General features: G+C 34.7%; 1 protein-coding gene across 9 annotated transcripts in view; it reads right to left on the bottom strand.

The window, feature by feature from the left end:
* Window positions 1-16,901, bottom strand: part of ERC2 (ELKS/RAB6-interacting/CAST family member 2) — a 424,893-nt gene that overhangs the window by 272,172 nt on the left and 135,820 nt on the right. For all 9 annotated transcript variants that reach the window (XR_001920133.2, XR_001920134.2, XR_001920135.2 and 6 more), the window contains one exon: window positions 57-194. Coding sequence is in view for 1 of the 9 variants with exons in the window: in XM_018068536.2 (XP_017924025.1) it covers window positions 57-194 (138 nt within the window). In the remaining 8 variants the exon portion in view is untranslated. The remainder of the gene's footprint in view (window positions 1-56; window positions 195-16,901) is intronic.

Below are 16,901 nucleotides of genomic sequence, written 5' to 3'. Positions count from 1 at the left end.
TGCCCACATTTCCCCCACAAGAGCAGCACATGATGCTGTTCATGACAAAACATTACCTTTTCTGATAGAGCTTCTTCTAAGGTTGCCAGTGCTGTGTCTGTGTTACTGGAATCCGTTTGCAACGACTTCACTCTGTCTTTTAGATTTGTTAGTTGTTTGTCTTTGTCCCTAAGTTGCTCCTGTAGATTTTCAATCTGAAAATAAAAACAGATAAAAATATTCATCAACCTTGTCTTAACATTCCAAGAGGAACTTGGGTGCTGAGTGTATACATATCACACATATGATACTCCCAAGTTTGTACCTGCTATAATATCAACAGTTTTTTGCTTCTGTCCGTTCTATTTTGTTTTCCTTTGCTAAACAAGTATAATTTTTTTAGTAAATTATAGGAAAAATCTCAATGCAGTCAGGTATTTTATTATTTAAGTATTTTCTGATATTAATCACTTTAGTTTAAGGTACTGCATTATCTCAGTAATTCAAAGTATGCCTGGAATTACCCCTTTAGATTATTCTAGCTCAATAAGAAGGACAAAGAAAGGGCGAGGCGAAGCGAGTCGAGTGAGCCTTAAACCGAGGAAGAGGAAAGATGATAACCTGCCTATCTAAAAACCTCTTCTTCCATGATGCCCTGTTGTAAAGAAAACTCACCTGGACAGAGATCAGGGTGTTTATACTTCAAAAAAGCCAAAACCAGAAACAAACAAACAAAACCAAACTAAAAACCTCAAAAGCCACCATTTCCATTCACTTTCTACATCTCCATGAAGTTTTAAAGTATGCCACTCTATTTTGGATATTTTAACTGCTTTAGACATGTCAGGTTCTTCCTCTAGAAAGTATTTAAGCCTCTTGCCAAGGTACATACAAACACACTGGTCGTGACTTATAGTGGTTAAATCAGAAAGGGTTAAATCAGAAAGGTTTTGCACAAAACGTTGTCCACATGATGATGTGGATTTGGGAAGTAAACTCAAATAAAAGCACTCAGTTGCTGATTATCATGGCAATCCCTTCCTATAGTTGTGAGGCACTGTGACCTCCTGGGCACAATGCAGAGAGGACACGTGTTGTGTCATAGGTGTAAAATGGCATTAATTGTCTGTCAGAAGAATCAAACTCCCTTCATCCTACACTCTCAGTGCCACTCACTATTATGTCACTGGCACAAACCCAAGATTTTGCACAAATAAATAGTAACAAGAAAATTACTAGTCTATCATTTTAGTATGCCACTTTATATAATATGAGAAAATATACCAAAATCCATACAGTGTCATCTGTTCAAAACTGCTTGTAAATATGTAGACAAAATCAGACAAATTATTACTCTCAATAAAGATTCAGAATCTTACTTTCATTAGTGATTTTCCACTTTGGATCATGTTCTCTTCCTACTGAAATGATGTTTTGCTGTTCATTTCATAACATAATGATTTTTTTTCTCATAGCCAATATCATATCCATTTAAAACAACTCAGATTTTAACAGAAGAAGGATCTCTTATAGATACTGTTAAACTGCATTTAAAGATTTCTTTACAAACTTGAAGTTGAGTTTATTGTGTGTAGCTCTGCAGAGGTCAACAGTTATGCCAATAAAAATTTGATCTTCATATCCAAAAATCTACCACCATAATCAAACACACTAAATTGGGGCACACCTGGCTAAAAATTCTCCTCCTACTACATTATACGTGTGCAGGAAAAAACCCTGAAGTTAAGTTTTGACATCATATATATCTATAATTAACAGGTCAGAAAATCCACAGTACAGCTGTGTGCACTGCATGAAGTGTGTCTAAATAAATTTAAATCTGAAAAGAACTTAAATAAAAATTAAAATTAAATTTGTAAGTAAATTTGGAGGACAACATTCCAATTATAAATTCTTTACAGTACAGCAAATACAAGTATTATACCTTTTTTCTTTTTCTTTCTCTTTTTTTCTTTTATTTATATAAATAGTTTGTATGTCAGATTGCTGCTATGAGCCAAAGATTCCACTTGCTGTGTAAACTATAAAATACTAAGGAATATATAGAAAGGGTTCTTTGGGAAGACCTGACACAGAAGAGCTCACTCTTGTAAATGACCTCTTGTAATATTTTTCTTCGTGTGTATATTTTATACAGATACAGAAATATGATACATGTGTTAATGAGTTAAGAACTTTTTATTTTATGGCATGTGTATTAGTCACATCTAAAATTACATTAGCTGGCATTCAGAGGACTGCACACTACGTTTCTTTCTTTACTTCATCCAAGTATTAATGATTCCAACAACTACCTCATGACACCCTGTGGAATACTTAAGCAATTGCACATTTCAGCTTCACAAAAACAAATTCTCAAGTAAAAGAGAAATAAAACAGGAGAGTGAATATTGATTACATGTTCTTTGAAACAAAGCTAAGATCTGGTCCTTTATTATCATCAGCTTGACCTACCAATTCTAGGCACCCTAAATTAAAGTACTTATTTCCTATGCACAGTGCTTATCTGAATTCCACAGCATTTACACGATTTCCTTCCTCTTAAAACTAATTTAAAATATGATCCAACCCTTAACCAAGAAAACATGTTCTAAAATTATTCAGCATTTACAAAATTCTTTCCTCAGAGGTAAAGAGAACAGGCAGCAAATTAAAAACATCCCTATTGAATCACAACTGCTTTAAAATAAGTTGTTCAATGCATAGTCCATAGATAAAGTAAGAGGAAAGGATCTGATTATTCTTCTATTTGTGGTATATAAACCTGAAGGAAATACTTGGAAGGGAACAGGACCACACTGGGGTATGTGAAAGTAGACTCAGTACCACAGAGTATCTGTTGGGATGGGCACAGGAGCAGCAAAGCCCTGCTAATACAGACAAGACTTTATGACCAGTTAATCACAGAGTTCTCTCTAAGAGATTACAGGAGACAAAGAGATTGAGCAGTCTCACATGCTAAAATCTTGGAATATAAGATATGATTTAGTTCTTCCTGGGTTTTAAACCAAGAAAGAACAACAAACCCTCTGGTAACCTCTGTCATTCTCCAACAGATATATATTTGGGTAGAAGCACATGTGTAAGGATACAATGCTATTGTTGAGTAATGACTTTTGAGCATGCCTGAATTCAATTTATGACAGGGACTGTTAAGACTTTCTTAATCCTCAAGCACTTACATTTTTCTTCAGATAGGAAGCTAGTCACTGTGAAGTTTTCTCAACATGGATTTCTTACCTCTGCAAACTGCTATGTCCCTGTGCCATGATGAAAAGAAACTGCTCCATTCAGAAATGCATTTCAGAAAGTGTGTATATTCCCAGAGCTTAAGCCAGACTTTATTCTTCCTTTTAAAACAATACCCTTACAGATAAATGTCTTTCCTATGAGACATCCTGTCAATAAACCTCAAGTGCTAATCTTGTCACCTTTTGGCGACAGTCTCAGGAATGCTTATTAAATACTCAAGGGATTAAAATAAATCTCACCCGCAGACAGGCTTTAAAATTCACAGTAAACCAAGTTCTCAAAGGAAAATTCCTTTCATTATCAAAATTAAGGTACTGTACTTGCATGAAAATTATATAATCACAGAAAATGTTCCACACTACAACAATTTGCCTTCAGAGATATGCATTAAAGTATAAGAGAGTCTAAGACCCCATAAGAGAGAACTTAGCCAAGACTTCTTAGGCCTACCTAGTGAAACCATAAAGCCATATACTTAAACTTAGCTGCATGTATTTTCCTCTCTGCTCTGTATCTGAGTTTTAAATAACTCAGACTAAGTATTTTGTAACACTGGTTTTTAATCCTAAAAATCATTTTTCTCTACTCTAAATTTCTCTTCTGTGTCATATTAAAACACAGGTCATGTCTGTTCTAGTGAAGTAGATCAATAAGATTAGTTTAACTCAAATGTAAAATTAAAATCCAGAGGAGAAAACAGAACCTTCGTATGTATCTTGTCATTACTTCCTAAAAAAGATCTTAGTATTTTAAGAAAAAAAATTCTACTGAACAATTTCCCAAATACTGTTACATTCTACTTAAACAATAATGGCACTACAAGAAAAAGAGATTGAATAAACCACAACATTCACCCAACATGAGCATTATCTATGACTACTTTAAAACTTAGTACTCATTCTCAGACTTTAGCTGCTGCCTCAGAGAAAAGACAAAAGTAATGTAACTATTAATCAAATCAGAAAAAACCAGTTAGGCATAGTTCAAATGTATAAACTCTAAATGGTTACTTACACACAATTTATTTTTATTAGTAAGCCTCATGGTAAATGTTCTGGCTCACATGGTCCTTTTCAGAAATGTCTCAGGATACCCCAGAAGATGAAATGAGCTTTGGTAGTAACTCAGTAAAATAGATGTGTCTACAGACATCCCAACATCTCTGCTCAGTTCCGTGTGGATGTGTGTGTGTGTAATTTGTAATGAAGGGCTCAGAAAAAAATGAAACCATTGTTCCCTACCATGCCTGTAAAACTATTATTACCTGAAAGCTCAATATGGAAATATAGTTTTTGAAAAGCACTATAGATTTTTAGCCAGGATTTTTTACCAAATGATGTACAGTTAATAAATAGCAAGTCAGTCAAAGTATTTTAAAATTAACAGGCTTTACAGGAGCTATTTGAAGTTTCAGCCTATGGGGTGGGAGGGAGAAGCTTTACACTTAGAATCATAATATGACCTAAGTACATTTTTCAGTATAAGCAGCATTTCAACTAACAAAATGAGTCCATTGAAGGACAATTTCTGCTTCTACAGTTTGGCATTGCAGAATTATATTTTGTTTTGAAAGAGGCTGCCCCAGAAATGGCTTCTCATCCAGCCTCCTGAACTTGCACTTTGGTTTTCCTCCTTTTAAGTAGGTAGACAGACAAGCATAAATTAGGAATATTTTTTTCAAAAGTCAAAACCCAATACTTTCAGATTCTAAAAATTAATGTTATATTAAAAATTATACTACATTATAAAATGAAGGGTTGCTGCTTGCAATTAAGCATATTTATTAAAGTATAAGGTATGTACTGATCTTCTAATCTTTGGCTTTACTAATGTAACTGGAAAAAAGCTTTTAATCTTATGATAAAATACTCTTAGATTCCATTAGCACTTCCAATATCCACTAAAATGCTTGATTATGTCTAAATAGAATAACACTTCTTACCTATGGTTGTCTGTTGCACAATACGTTCTCAATTTAAAATATTTCCTTTGCGCCTTCCTGTTACTACCTTGCAAATTTATTTTTTCCAAATTGAAGTAATACAGCAGTATTGTACTTACTTCAGATTACAACACAGCTCATGGCTCAATAGCATCTTTTAGCTCTATATTCTCATGTTATTTTGTCCCACAAGACTTAAACACCAGAGATTTTAGATGGCTCAAGGTATATGGTCAGCTCAACCCTACACTGCCAACATGACAGTGGATTACTAAACCACAGACAGTAAAAGTGCCTTTAAAGCTGCCCATAAAAAGTACACTGTCCTTTAGGTTATGCAAAACAACATTTCCAACCACGGATAAGGAGAAAGCATTCTCCAGTTCAATAGGTCTGTAAGGTTTTCACACAAAAAGACTGATCTGTCTAAAGAGTTTTTACCTCAAACTGCCTTCAGGACTACACTTCAAAGTACCAAAATGCAGCTGCACAGTGACTCTCACAAAGGAGCTAATGAAGCAAATGCTGCTTCAGACATCAGCCCTCACATGAACCTGATGACAGGAGCAATAGAGCAGTGGCATGAGCCAGTAATCACCCTATTGCTACCTTCCCAACACACCTAATCCAAGCAGGAAATAATCCTTCAGAATCTTGCTCTACTTGACAAGATTAAAAAACAGAAAAATACATAAAACCAGAATAAGAAACTGGAAAAAAAGAAAAGGTAATCTGAGTATTTCTGATGATATACACTTACACTGTTTCCTTCCAAAGTTACAGCACTTCAACACAGAACACTTTCTGCTTCTATAAAATTGGGGTTTTTTTCTGTTAGAATCACACAGATCATCAGATTAATACTGGGGTTTGAAAACTTACTTGTATGGTTGATCATTATTTTTATACCTATATCCTATATACATAAATGAATATACTGTGTATATATTCTAGATATTCATTTACATTATTAACCACATGGTGGTGTCTGTTTCATCCAGTGCAGTGGCATCATCTTTCCTTTTCCTTTGTTTGAAGTTACCAATCTTCACATGCAACTTGTCTCTAATGAACTAGCAAGTGCTCTGGACCAGGAGGATGTTAGTTTACACAGTGTTTAAGCAAAATAAGGCTTCAAATTCTAATTGGTGTCCTCACAGAAATACTGCAGTGTAAAATACTACATTATTTCACAAATAAAATTGCAGGATTTTTTGATACCAACTTCTTCTCAACGAAGTCAATTTATCTCAATTTTTCATCATATTTTGTTGGTAATACTATAATATTTATTATATTAACATACATATTTAAAAACAATTTTGAATCAAATAGCTCCAATAAAACACAAACCAGCAGCCTGCCTAAGACATAACTTTCTCTATATTTACAAAATGCTGCTATTATCCAGTATTAACACTGTCACATGCTCTTACTACTGAACACTAAAGCTGCAGTAGCAAACAAATATAAAGAAAATACAAGACAAACAAAAACAAGAGTTTACAGAGATGCTGATATCTGGAGATGGAGATTTTCAAGGAATGAAGTGAAGCAAAGAGAACAGGAGACAAGAAGGGAAAGGTATAAAACCTTTGATGAAGTAATTAACAAACACAGGCAGCAGAATCAACCACAAAAGAAAAAGCAAAAGGCAGTTATAATTAGATTCGATCAGAAGATCAACATTACATAACTAGTAATAACCAGGCCAAAAGACATCTCTAAGGAGTGAGAAATGGTGTATTCAAGTCTTCTTGGGATTAAATTTTGTTCTATTTCAAGATATACACAACTTTTTCTGTATGAACAAACCTAAAATACAGACAGAACTAAATTTCAAACTCAGTGTACATTTGGTTTTGAAAATGGAAGTCTGAAGTATCTCAGTCACTTCCACCGCTATTCATCAAATGCCTCAACTGCAAAAAATTAATATCATCATCTCTAAATGAGAGACACTCAACTGAAGACTGCCCAGAAAAAAAATATCAAATGGATACACAAATCCCAACAACTATGAGGACAGAAACTTGAAGCAGAAGGCAGCCCCAGAAGTGGTTATTTCATCAACAAACTCCCAAATCAGTCAGCAGAACTCTATCAGTTCTTCTGTTTTGTGCTGAATTGTGCACAAGCACCACCGAGGCCTCCATGACCAGAGAGCAGAATAACCAGGACAGGGTATCCTTTGGCTTGCAGATGCTGTGCTTTCTGTCTGAATTGTTAGTCACGGCAGACTAACATAAAGACAGAGCTTGCTCTGTGTCAGTATCTTTCATACCTTTTTCTCTCAAATTGTAAAGATACTAATGAAAACTCAGACACTTATTTTTCAGTGTGGATTTCAACATTGATTTGATTTTTTTCTTTCATTTTAAAGAAAAAAATAAGGCTGGAAATTGCATGTGTAATTTTGATACCTAGATTAACAGTTGGACTTGATGATATTAAGGGTTTCTTCCAACATAGATAATTATATGAATATGATTCTATAGAATAGTAATAATTGGGCCATTATTCAATTTTTATTCTGAAAAGGGAAAACAAGGATTCATACTTTTATTTCTATTTTTGTATTTTATAAGGTCTGTAGTATGCCTGAGTGATATATTGAACTTGAATGCAAAGACTTTATCAGAACTCCATACAACAATAGGAAAATGCATTTCTTACGTGTCTTTTTCCTATTAGTTGATAACTAAATCAACTGTTTTCAAAATTCTCTCATACACCACAGACACAGTAACCCAAAAAGAAATAAGATCTTTTCAGATTTGCAGTACCTGAAGTCCACTTTTTATAAACGAAATTTCAGCCCTTGCACCTCTCTTGGTTGTCACAGAAACATGAAGATGGAGGGCTCTGCCACCTGAACAAGACTAATAGTTGGTTTTATATTGCAAATTACTATAAATGCTTTGGCACATTTTCTTACAACAAACCTCTGTCCTAAGGAGAAAGTAATATAGGAATACAGGGATATTTTAAGACCCAGAAGACATTCTTGCTACTGAACAGTTTAGTCCCATATGTTCACTCTGTCTATCCACCCATTTCATAGTCTACTCAACACATTCACCACAGTAGAGTCATAAAGCTGCGAATACAAAAAAGGATATGACTAATGAAGACATGAAATTTACGTTGATATCAAACTTCTGGACAGATGTTACACAGTAATTAAACTTCACTGAAGTGGGCTGAGGAAAGCAAATAAGTCTGTGGTAGAATCAAAAGATCTCCACGAATTATATGCAAGTATTTCCCATGTCATCATATATTCCATGTGATTCAGTTTGTTAAAAGTATGGAGTATCAACTGAGGATTAGCAAAATCTCAGGGAAAACAGTACAGTACAGAAGCACAAAGTATTATTACAGTATATAAAAAAAAATCCAATAAGATTGTAAAGTTTACCTAAAGAAAAAATGTATTTGCCCTAGAATTTTGGAGAGAGGAAAAAAATATATTAAAAGGAACAGAACCTATGGTCTTTAACCCCTTGATCACTAGGGGGAAAGGTGTATCATTTACTGGAAATACACAGTCATATTCTCTCAATACTGACATTGCAGGTCAGTACCTGCAATAAAGTGCTGTTATATCTGTGACTTTAATATAATTGTCTTTATTCCATAATTGTAAACATCAGCCTACTATACTAATGTACATGTAGAAACTGAGAGCATCTTATTGCATCAATAAACAGAGGCAAATGCAACTAAAATTGGAGATCAAAAGTGCTAAGTATATTTTCTTCTTCTTCTTCCAAAACAAGCATGTATATTTGTTTTATTGTGCAGTCACTGAAGGAAATATTTCATCCATTTTTACTTACTGTGAAATTCTAGATTCCTTCCATAATACAGGATTCAAAGGTACAGGTATGGGAAGGATTCAGAGGAATCAACAAGCATTAAGGAAGAAGATGTGTGCACTGAGTTTTCACACAGAGAGGAGAAGAAAACTCCCCCAGGGCTGCTTAGGGAAGAGATCTGCCCTCAAGTCAGCTGATACTTTTACAGGGCTATAAAAGCAGGTCAGTGGGCAAATGGAGCCAAGAGAGGAGAAGGCTGTCACACAGAAGGGAGCTCCTGGACTGAAAGCTTGGCTTCTGTTGCCAGACTCCAGCTGAGAAAGAGCTGGAACTTAATGCTAAAATTAACCTTCCCCAGGAAGCCAGCCAAAAGAAGCCTGGGATGATAATATCCACTTGTGTATCTGGAAATACTCAGTCTCTGTCTCCTTCTCCTCAGGGGCCAATAAATTCTCTGAACAAAACAGCTTGACTCTTGGACTCCTCTAAGCAGGACTCACAGTCTTGTGAGATGTCCATTGAAAAGTTTTTGCTCTCATTATATGTATTTATTGTGATGTAATTCAAAATGCAACAGGTATTTTCCAGACAGTAAATACAGAAATACAAAATAGACTAACACATAATTTCAGTAATGACACAAAGAGGTAATATTCATTCTTAACAAGCTAATTCTTCTTAGAACAGCTGTCTGTATATACAGGGGCCAGATTTTCAAGCTGGGTTGGTTGGGTTTGAATTCCTACATCTCACAATACTTTATGAGTTTCGGGGTAATGGTTGATTACTGACCTTGTTTTGAAGTCTGGTCCAACTGCACATTGAGAGCATCTGAAAACATGACCTGAAGTACTTCTCAAAGTTAACCATGAAAAATCATACCTTTCTGCTCAGTCCTACTTCTCAGGTATTTGAAAACAACTAGTGATTTTTTTGTCACTCATGGCCAGTTTTGTACTATTTGGTGTAGATGCATATAAATCAGGCTATGTGAGCTTACACAAGAATTTCTCAAGACTTGGCATGGAAAATTGTTACACTTTGTCCTGTGCAAGTCAGAGAAGTACATACTAATATACTGTCATGTAAACTCATATGTAGAAAAAAGCTGCTTTGGCATTCTTATATTTTTAATACATATCATTGAATTCGAACAGTGATTTACCTTTTAGTTTGTATCTTGTCATTCCTATTATATCTGTATCAATTGAGAAGACTTGGGGGCCTCTGCCCAGATTGAAAAGTTACAGTACATCTCATAAAAAAGTTAACAGATGGTGGGAAGAGAGAGGCAGCAGACAAGTTGTATAGACAAGTGTTGGGCAACAGGGAATACTGAAAAGGGAAGCTACAAAGGAAATGGAGTAAGAATAGGCACCTCAGGGGGCTGCAGGAAGAGAGTAGGAGCCAATTAGGCAGTAGGATAGGAAGTCTTCCAGAGCAAGGAACATGGAGAAATCAATACACTGGACAACAGGAATGTGAAGTAGCACAAGAGGTGTATGTTGTGCACATTGCTTTAAAACACACAGATCCATGAAGGGAAATATATATAGAAATGTAAAAACAACATAAACTGTAAGATAGTTTACCAGTCTGTTCCAAAGACAGATTTAGGTTTGCATATCCAATGTTCACAAGAAAGGTGCTAAAAAGCATGTTACCTTATTTTTAATAAAAAATTTCCCTGTATAATATCTTATTAGAATCAATGTGGCCATTAAAGAGAAATACGGTAATTTTAAATAATTTGGAAAAATATTAAGATAGGCAAACAGAAATTCAGAAAAAAATATTTCTTTTTAATTAATGAAAAAAGAGCCACAACTTCCAGTTCTGAATAACAGGCAGAAATCTTCTAACTGGACTTCATTTCAAAGTGAAAAGGTTCAGCAGGTTGTGATGTGGAGAGGTTGGAAGCCTGACTTAATCTCTAGAGAAAAAGCAATGTTTTCATTCACTCTAAGAATCTCCTTCAAATCCTGCTTGTGGGCAGTGGAACATACTATAATACTCTCAGATCCTTTCCAGGACTGCCTATGTTACACCCAATGAAAAACCTATGGTAATTGAATTTCCTTTCCCATTTGAAGGCTATCCAGTCATTTAATAGATGACCTTGTCAGTCTGATTTCATGCTACTCATTTTCTAAGTTTTACACTGTCTAAAATAATTTATCCTCATTTGGGATATTTATACCTTCAGAATGTTAAAATAAAAAACTAAACTCTATTAGCTTTAGACAGATACCTGAACCCCACAGGTTTCTAACTATTATTTTTGTTTAACACTTTTACATTTACATCACTCTTCTGACCATGAGATATCTGAACTCAAACATGATTTTTCAGGTGGCATAACACAGAAGTCATTAAGAGAGCAGTTATCATCTATTGTTCCACTAGCCATTATTTCTGAGGACAGAATATTGGCAATTTTCACTACCACATCCCATTTCAAATACTCTGTAAACTGCATTTATCACTCCCTTCAGCCTCCTAGCATTAACACTCCAAATTTCTTCTTTGGGCTAGTCATCACTTCTTTTCCCCCATCTGCATTTAAAGGTGGTGAGGGTTGGTTTGTTTTTTTTTCCCTAATTGAAACACTGAAGAATATTTTCTAAATGAAAACAATGAAGAAAGTTATATCTGAGATAAAAGTCTGCTTTTTCACTCCAAATAAGTACCCCTCAACTATAGCTCATTTATCCTTTTCGATAACTCTTAAATCAAGTCCAATCAATGTAATTAATTTTTTTATTACCTAGAGTATTTTTTCACTTTCATTCTTGCTGTCTTAGATTAATTTTGTTTCCTAATCAATCCAGAACTATGGTTTACAATAAAATATTGTAAGTCTAGAAAGTCATCACTTCACTGAAATACCATATACTTCTATGTAGGCCAATCCAGCAAATTTAAACTCTACCATAATTTGTAGTCTACCAGTTTTTCTTGCCTATTTTTCATACATTTTTAATTTACGTATATATGCACTACAATATTTTCCAAATATCTGTTTTGTTTTTACCAACACCACTCTATATTTCTACTGATGGCTTAAGGTTACTCTTTAAATCACCAGCTTGAGTGAAAGAAAAGAATACCTTTATTTCCTTTCCTGGAAAGTTTAAAGAGATATTTAACATGCTTTGTAAGGTTTGAATGTGAAACTCAATACATCCCCCATTTAAGCAACTCCTGTAGTTTTGATTCCAAAGGAAAGCTATAAAAGATACAAGAGTCTAGACAAAAGCAAAATAAATGCACATTTAAACATCACAGTCTTCCATGGGACAATGTAACTCTGACCATATACAGTTATGATATAGGAAATGCCTACCTGCAGCTACAACTAATTTTGTCAGAAGACTCTGGCCACAAATTACATTACAACAGTGATTACACATCTCCTTATACGAACAGGTTCACAACATCCCTTTAACACAAAACTGTGTGACAATATTAAACATATTTGGTACAAAGACTTCAAAAATATGGATAGATAATTCACTTAAGTCAGTTTTATTTGATTGTTTCAGAACACAGAGAACTCTCAGTATATTTTTTTATTCAAAGGCTATCAGAGAAGTGCACTGTTCTCAATTCTAAATGATAAATTAATTACACAGAACTCGTAAATCACAGACATTTCACACCTGAAGGGACAAATGTGCCAGTATGGTGCTTTAAAACTGCTCAGACCTATTTAATCCTTAATTACAGCACTCTTTCCCCAGCCTTACAAATTTTTTGAGATATCCAATATTCTCTTATTTCCCAGGTTTCCAGTAAAGTATTCTAATTAATAATGTAATACTTATCAAAATCAACAGAGGAAAAACATTAAACTTTACACTACCTTATTTTAAAATTAAGGCTGAAGAGGAGAAGGGAAGCCCTAAAAGCTGAAATTAATTTTAAATGAAAAAATAAAAAAATTCTGTAATAGCAAAAAATGTTACATTGAAAGTAAAAATAACAGTCCTGCCTCCTTACTACTATAACTAATAGATGGCTATATGAATTCAATACAGCTATGTTGATTTCTACTGTAAGAGCAGCCTGTCTCTAGAAATTGCATTCAAAAGCTTGTAATGGAGAATACAGTTTCACATGGCATTATTTTAAATGAGTTTCCTTAAGTACCAGTGGTAAAAAATAGGGGAAAAAAACCCCACAGCAGTGAAGCTTAAGTGGTTAGGCAGCAATTAATCAGAAATAATAATATCTTTTCTATTGGAAAGTTTCCTTTGAGTTCCCTGGTCACAGAAATCATCTATATTGATATATAATGGACAGTGGAATGCATTTACATGAAAGAAAAGCTTTGCAGAAGGATAACATATATCCCTGCCCCCTCTCTTTAAAGATGTCTTTTCTTAACCATTCTAAATTAACATATGGTCAATGTACATAGGTTTATACCCATTAAGAGTTGAAGTGTTCAAAATGTTCATCAGAGAACTGAGATTCTTGTTACTATGAGATGTAATTTAATATTTGCACTATAGCTGCACAAAAGACAATGCACATATTGAGTTTCACCATTAGTTACTGCAGGCCAGACAGTCTTTCTACATATAAACTATCAAAGCACCACTAAACTTAAACTGAAATGTTAAACGCAGCAACTTGGATGTCTTTAATCAACATCTGCTGAACAGTTTAGATTTTCTATAGCAGCAAAGGTAAGACAGTAATGTTTTATATAAATGTCTGAATAGGAAGTAATCTGTAACCTAATACAGTTTTGTGTTTAAGATAGTTTGGTTTTGGTAAGAAAAATGTCCTTTTTGAAAAAAAAAAAAAATCACTGAATTTCCTTTATCATGTATTTCCTAAAATCCAGCAGGTTTGTATGTATAACTTAGCCTCACTTTAATATCATCAACTATACAAAAATAAAGGAAAATTATTATAAAGTACAACCAAGTTTTTCATTAGTCATTGATACCTAGGATTTACTAATCAATTTAGCCATCCTTATTCATTTGGTTTTCTTCATTTTTTCTTTATTTATTGTAAAAGCTTTGATGAAAGGATCTATGAAGAACACTCATTGTCCCTTTGGCAACTACAGGAAAATCCTGAAGATGCATTTGGAGGTAAGCTGCTATCACAACATCAGTGACTCTGACACACTCATACTGCACTAGAGCTGGGAACACACATGTAATATTTTTTCTCTGATGGATATTTCTTTGCTGGACATTGAGAAGTTTCAGCAACTGTCAGATGCAGTTTTCTCTCCCTTAGTGTTAAGCCCTTTTAGCTCCATGTTCAGTACCTGAAACATGTGCCCTCCTGTTTGACAGACAAGAGATAAAACCCTCAGCAGAGCAGCGAGTTAGGAGTTTGCAGTTAAGAACACTTTGAAGTCCTTTAGAGGTGATGGCTATATCAGTATATCACACAGATTTACTGCTCATCTCCATAGTTCTGCAAGCATTAGAATTATTAAAAAACTCGATTTTTTTCAGGCTTTCTCCTCAAGAACATGCACTTAACTTTAACTGTAAAATTCTTTTAAAAAAATGGAGCATTGCTTAACAATGAAACTACAACAGTCTGACAGTACTTCCATTCTCAGTGTTTCCCATTCAGAAGATGATAGATACTACTAATAGTCTGGATGTTTTAAATGATTGAATGATTCCAAGTTCAATGCTACAGAACTCTCAGACATGGCAAAGAGCTTATTCCAGAACTAAGTATATACAGATATTATTTTCTACTGCTCTACTCAGGGAATTTTTATTTTAGCACTAGTACCAAAAGTTAATCAGGTAGTTTGTGATTGTTAATCAGGTAGTCTATGACAGGCATTGTCTAAAACCAAAACCAAGCAAATCTTATTTTTGTTCCTGAGCCTTTTTGTGGGTTTGGGTTTTTTTAACGGGTATTGCAGCAGAACACTTAGTAAGAAGACGTGTTTGTCAGCATTAAACATTGCTGTCAGCACTACAACATGCCCAAGAAGGAGAAATGCTCCTGCCTTGCCAAGGGAAGGCAATTCCCATGGATGATGGTATGAACAAGTTCATTTGTCACCTCACCTGCAGCTGTCTATGAGGTGTATCTTCTTCTCCCTCCACCCAAAGTTGCAATGATGTACAAGGACTCATGGAAGGTGTTGCAATTCAAACATTTCAAGGTTGAGGAGGAATTATATTAAATATCATAAAATGACAGTATATAAAAATTAGCAGCAATTATAGTGCGCAAACGGTGAGAATTGCTGAGCACATAAAATGTCATGCAAGAAATCATGTTTTGTAAATCTGACACAACTTAGAAGATGAGCTCCCATGAACAGTTCACAGGGATGATCTCTTCTGCAACTAAATAAGCAAACCCCTGTTTTCTATTACTATATTCTATTTCTATACTTTGAAGATCCTCACATTTGTCCAGCTGCTTACTATCACATCCACCTCCCAACATGCAAAGAATCTGAAACTCTCAAAAGTCATGGAGTTCTGGTTTTAAAAATCAAACTCTTTATGGTTCCCATGACAGCCACAACAAAAATTCAGACTTAACCATAGATTAAGATTTTTGGGATGAGACACAGCAGGTATTTCACGCAAACATAAAATGTGCTTTAACACCCACCCAATCCTGTCTATCAACAGGCAGCTGCTTTAAGATGAACACTCTATTCATGGGGACCTTTGGCAGCTTCTCAGCCAAGATCAGCAGCAGCACTACAGAGAGCAGAGTGCAGAAGTTCCCATGGTATGGGGTTAAAAGCATTTAACTTCACTTTGGCATGGGGTTAAGCACAGAGCCATAAGGACTCTATGCCTGTCTGGGGACATGAATGGAGATTTCTGCTGTCAAATATAAGGCATCTCTTAGGCAATAAATATAAGTGGGCCTGATTTTTCTCCCTGATAAGTAAGGGTTTAAGCTGACATAATTACCTTTGGCAAATTTACTGCAGATTTATTCCTAAGTGAATGGCAAATGAGCCCAATATTTCTTTCATATATAACAGATTACACACTGTTATGCCATTTTTTCTTTTTACTTTCCAAGAACTGCTTTACCCTGTTCTCTTTATTTCACTTTGATCTTAGCACTGTGCCTGGCTAGGCGTTAAAAATTAAAGTCAGGTGTGCTAGAAGGAAGTGAATTAGATTCAGATTCCATTCTAAATTTGGATTTATTCTACTCATATTCAAACATACCACCACTGATTCTCCCACCAAGAAATACATACTACTTGGCAACAAGAAAATTATCAAAGCAATCTGACCAAATTGGCACCACTAGCTCTGGTTACATCTGGTAACAATAATATGAAGGGAGAAGTATGAAGATAACAACTCTCATTTATTGTTACCATTAAACTTATCTGCATGCATACTCTGAAGTCTTTGAACTTCATGCTTTCATAAAGCCAATAAGAGCTCCACTCAAAGGTGAGAGGTGATGCTTTTCCAAAAGTGATAAAATATCCAATTTACTAAGGTATTAGAGTCTCTAGTCACAGACTGCTCAGTCAGACAGACAGCAATGGAATACCACCAGGAAAGCACAACTGCCAACATCAAGGAGCTCCAGCAATGCATAAATTAAGGTGTTTGATTCCATGCCAGAAAAGAGTAGAAATTAAATATACTAAAAAATTGGTACGAAACAACTGCTAATGCATAAGCCTACCTTTTATATTTATTGGGAAATGTTTCTTTGTTATTTCCAGATATAACAAACTTGGATATACATTAGGTCAAGTTGCTGATCAAGTGTAACTGCCTATCCTAGCAAGGAGATGAACAAGAGCAGTGGGATCTACTGTCTTATTTCAGGATAAGATAAGGATGGTTTATCAGATTAATAAGTTATTCAGTCACTATATTGCTAAATATTTCATG

This window comes from Manacus vitellinus, unplaced genomic scaffold (genome assembly GCF_001715985.3).
Source record: "Manacus vitellinus isolate BGI_N305 unplaced genomic scaffold, ASM171598v3 scaffold_14_pilon, whole genome shotgun sequence".
NCBI lineage: Eukaryota > Metazoa > Chordata > Aves > Passeriformes > Pipridae > Manacus > Manacus vitellinus.
The sequence above is the reverse complement of the archived record's forward strand: the minus strand, read 5'-3'. Positions and strand labels throughout refer to the sequence as shown.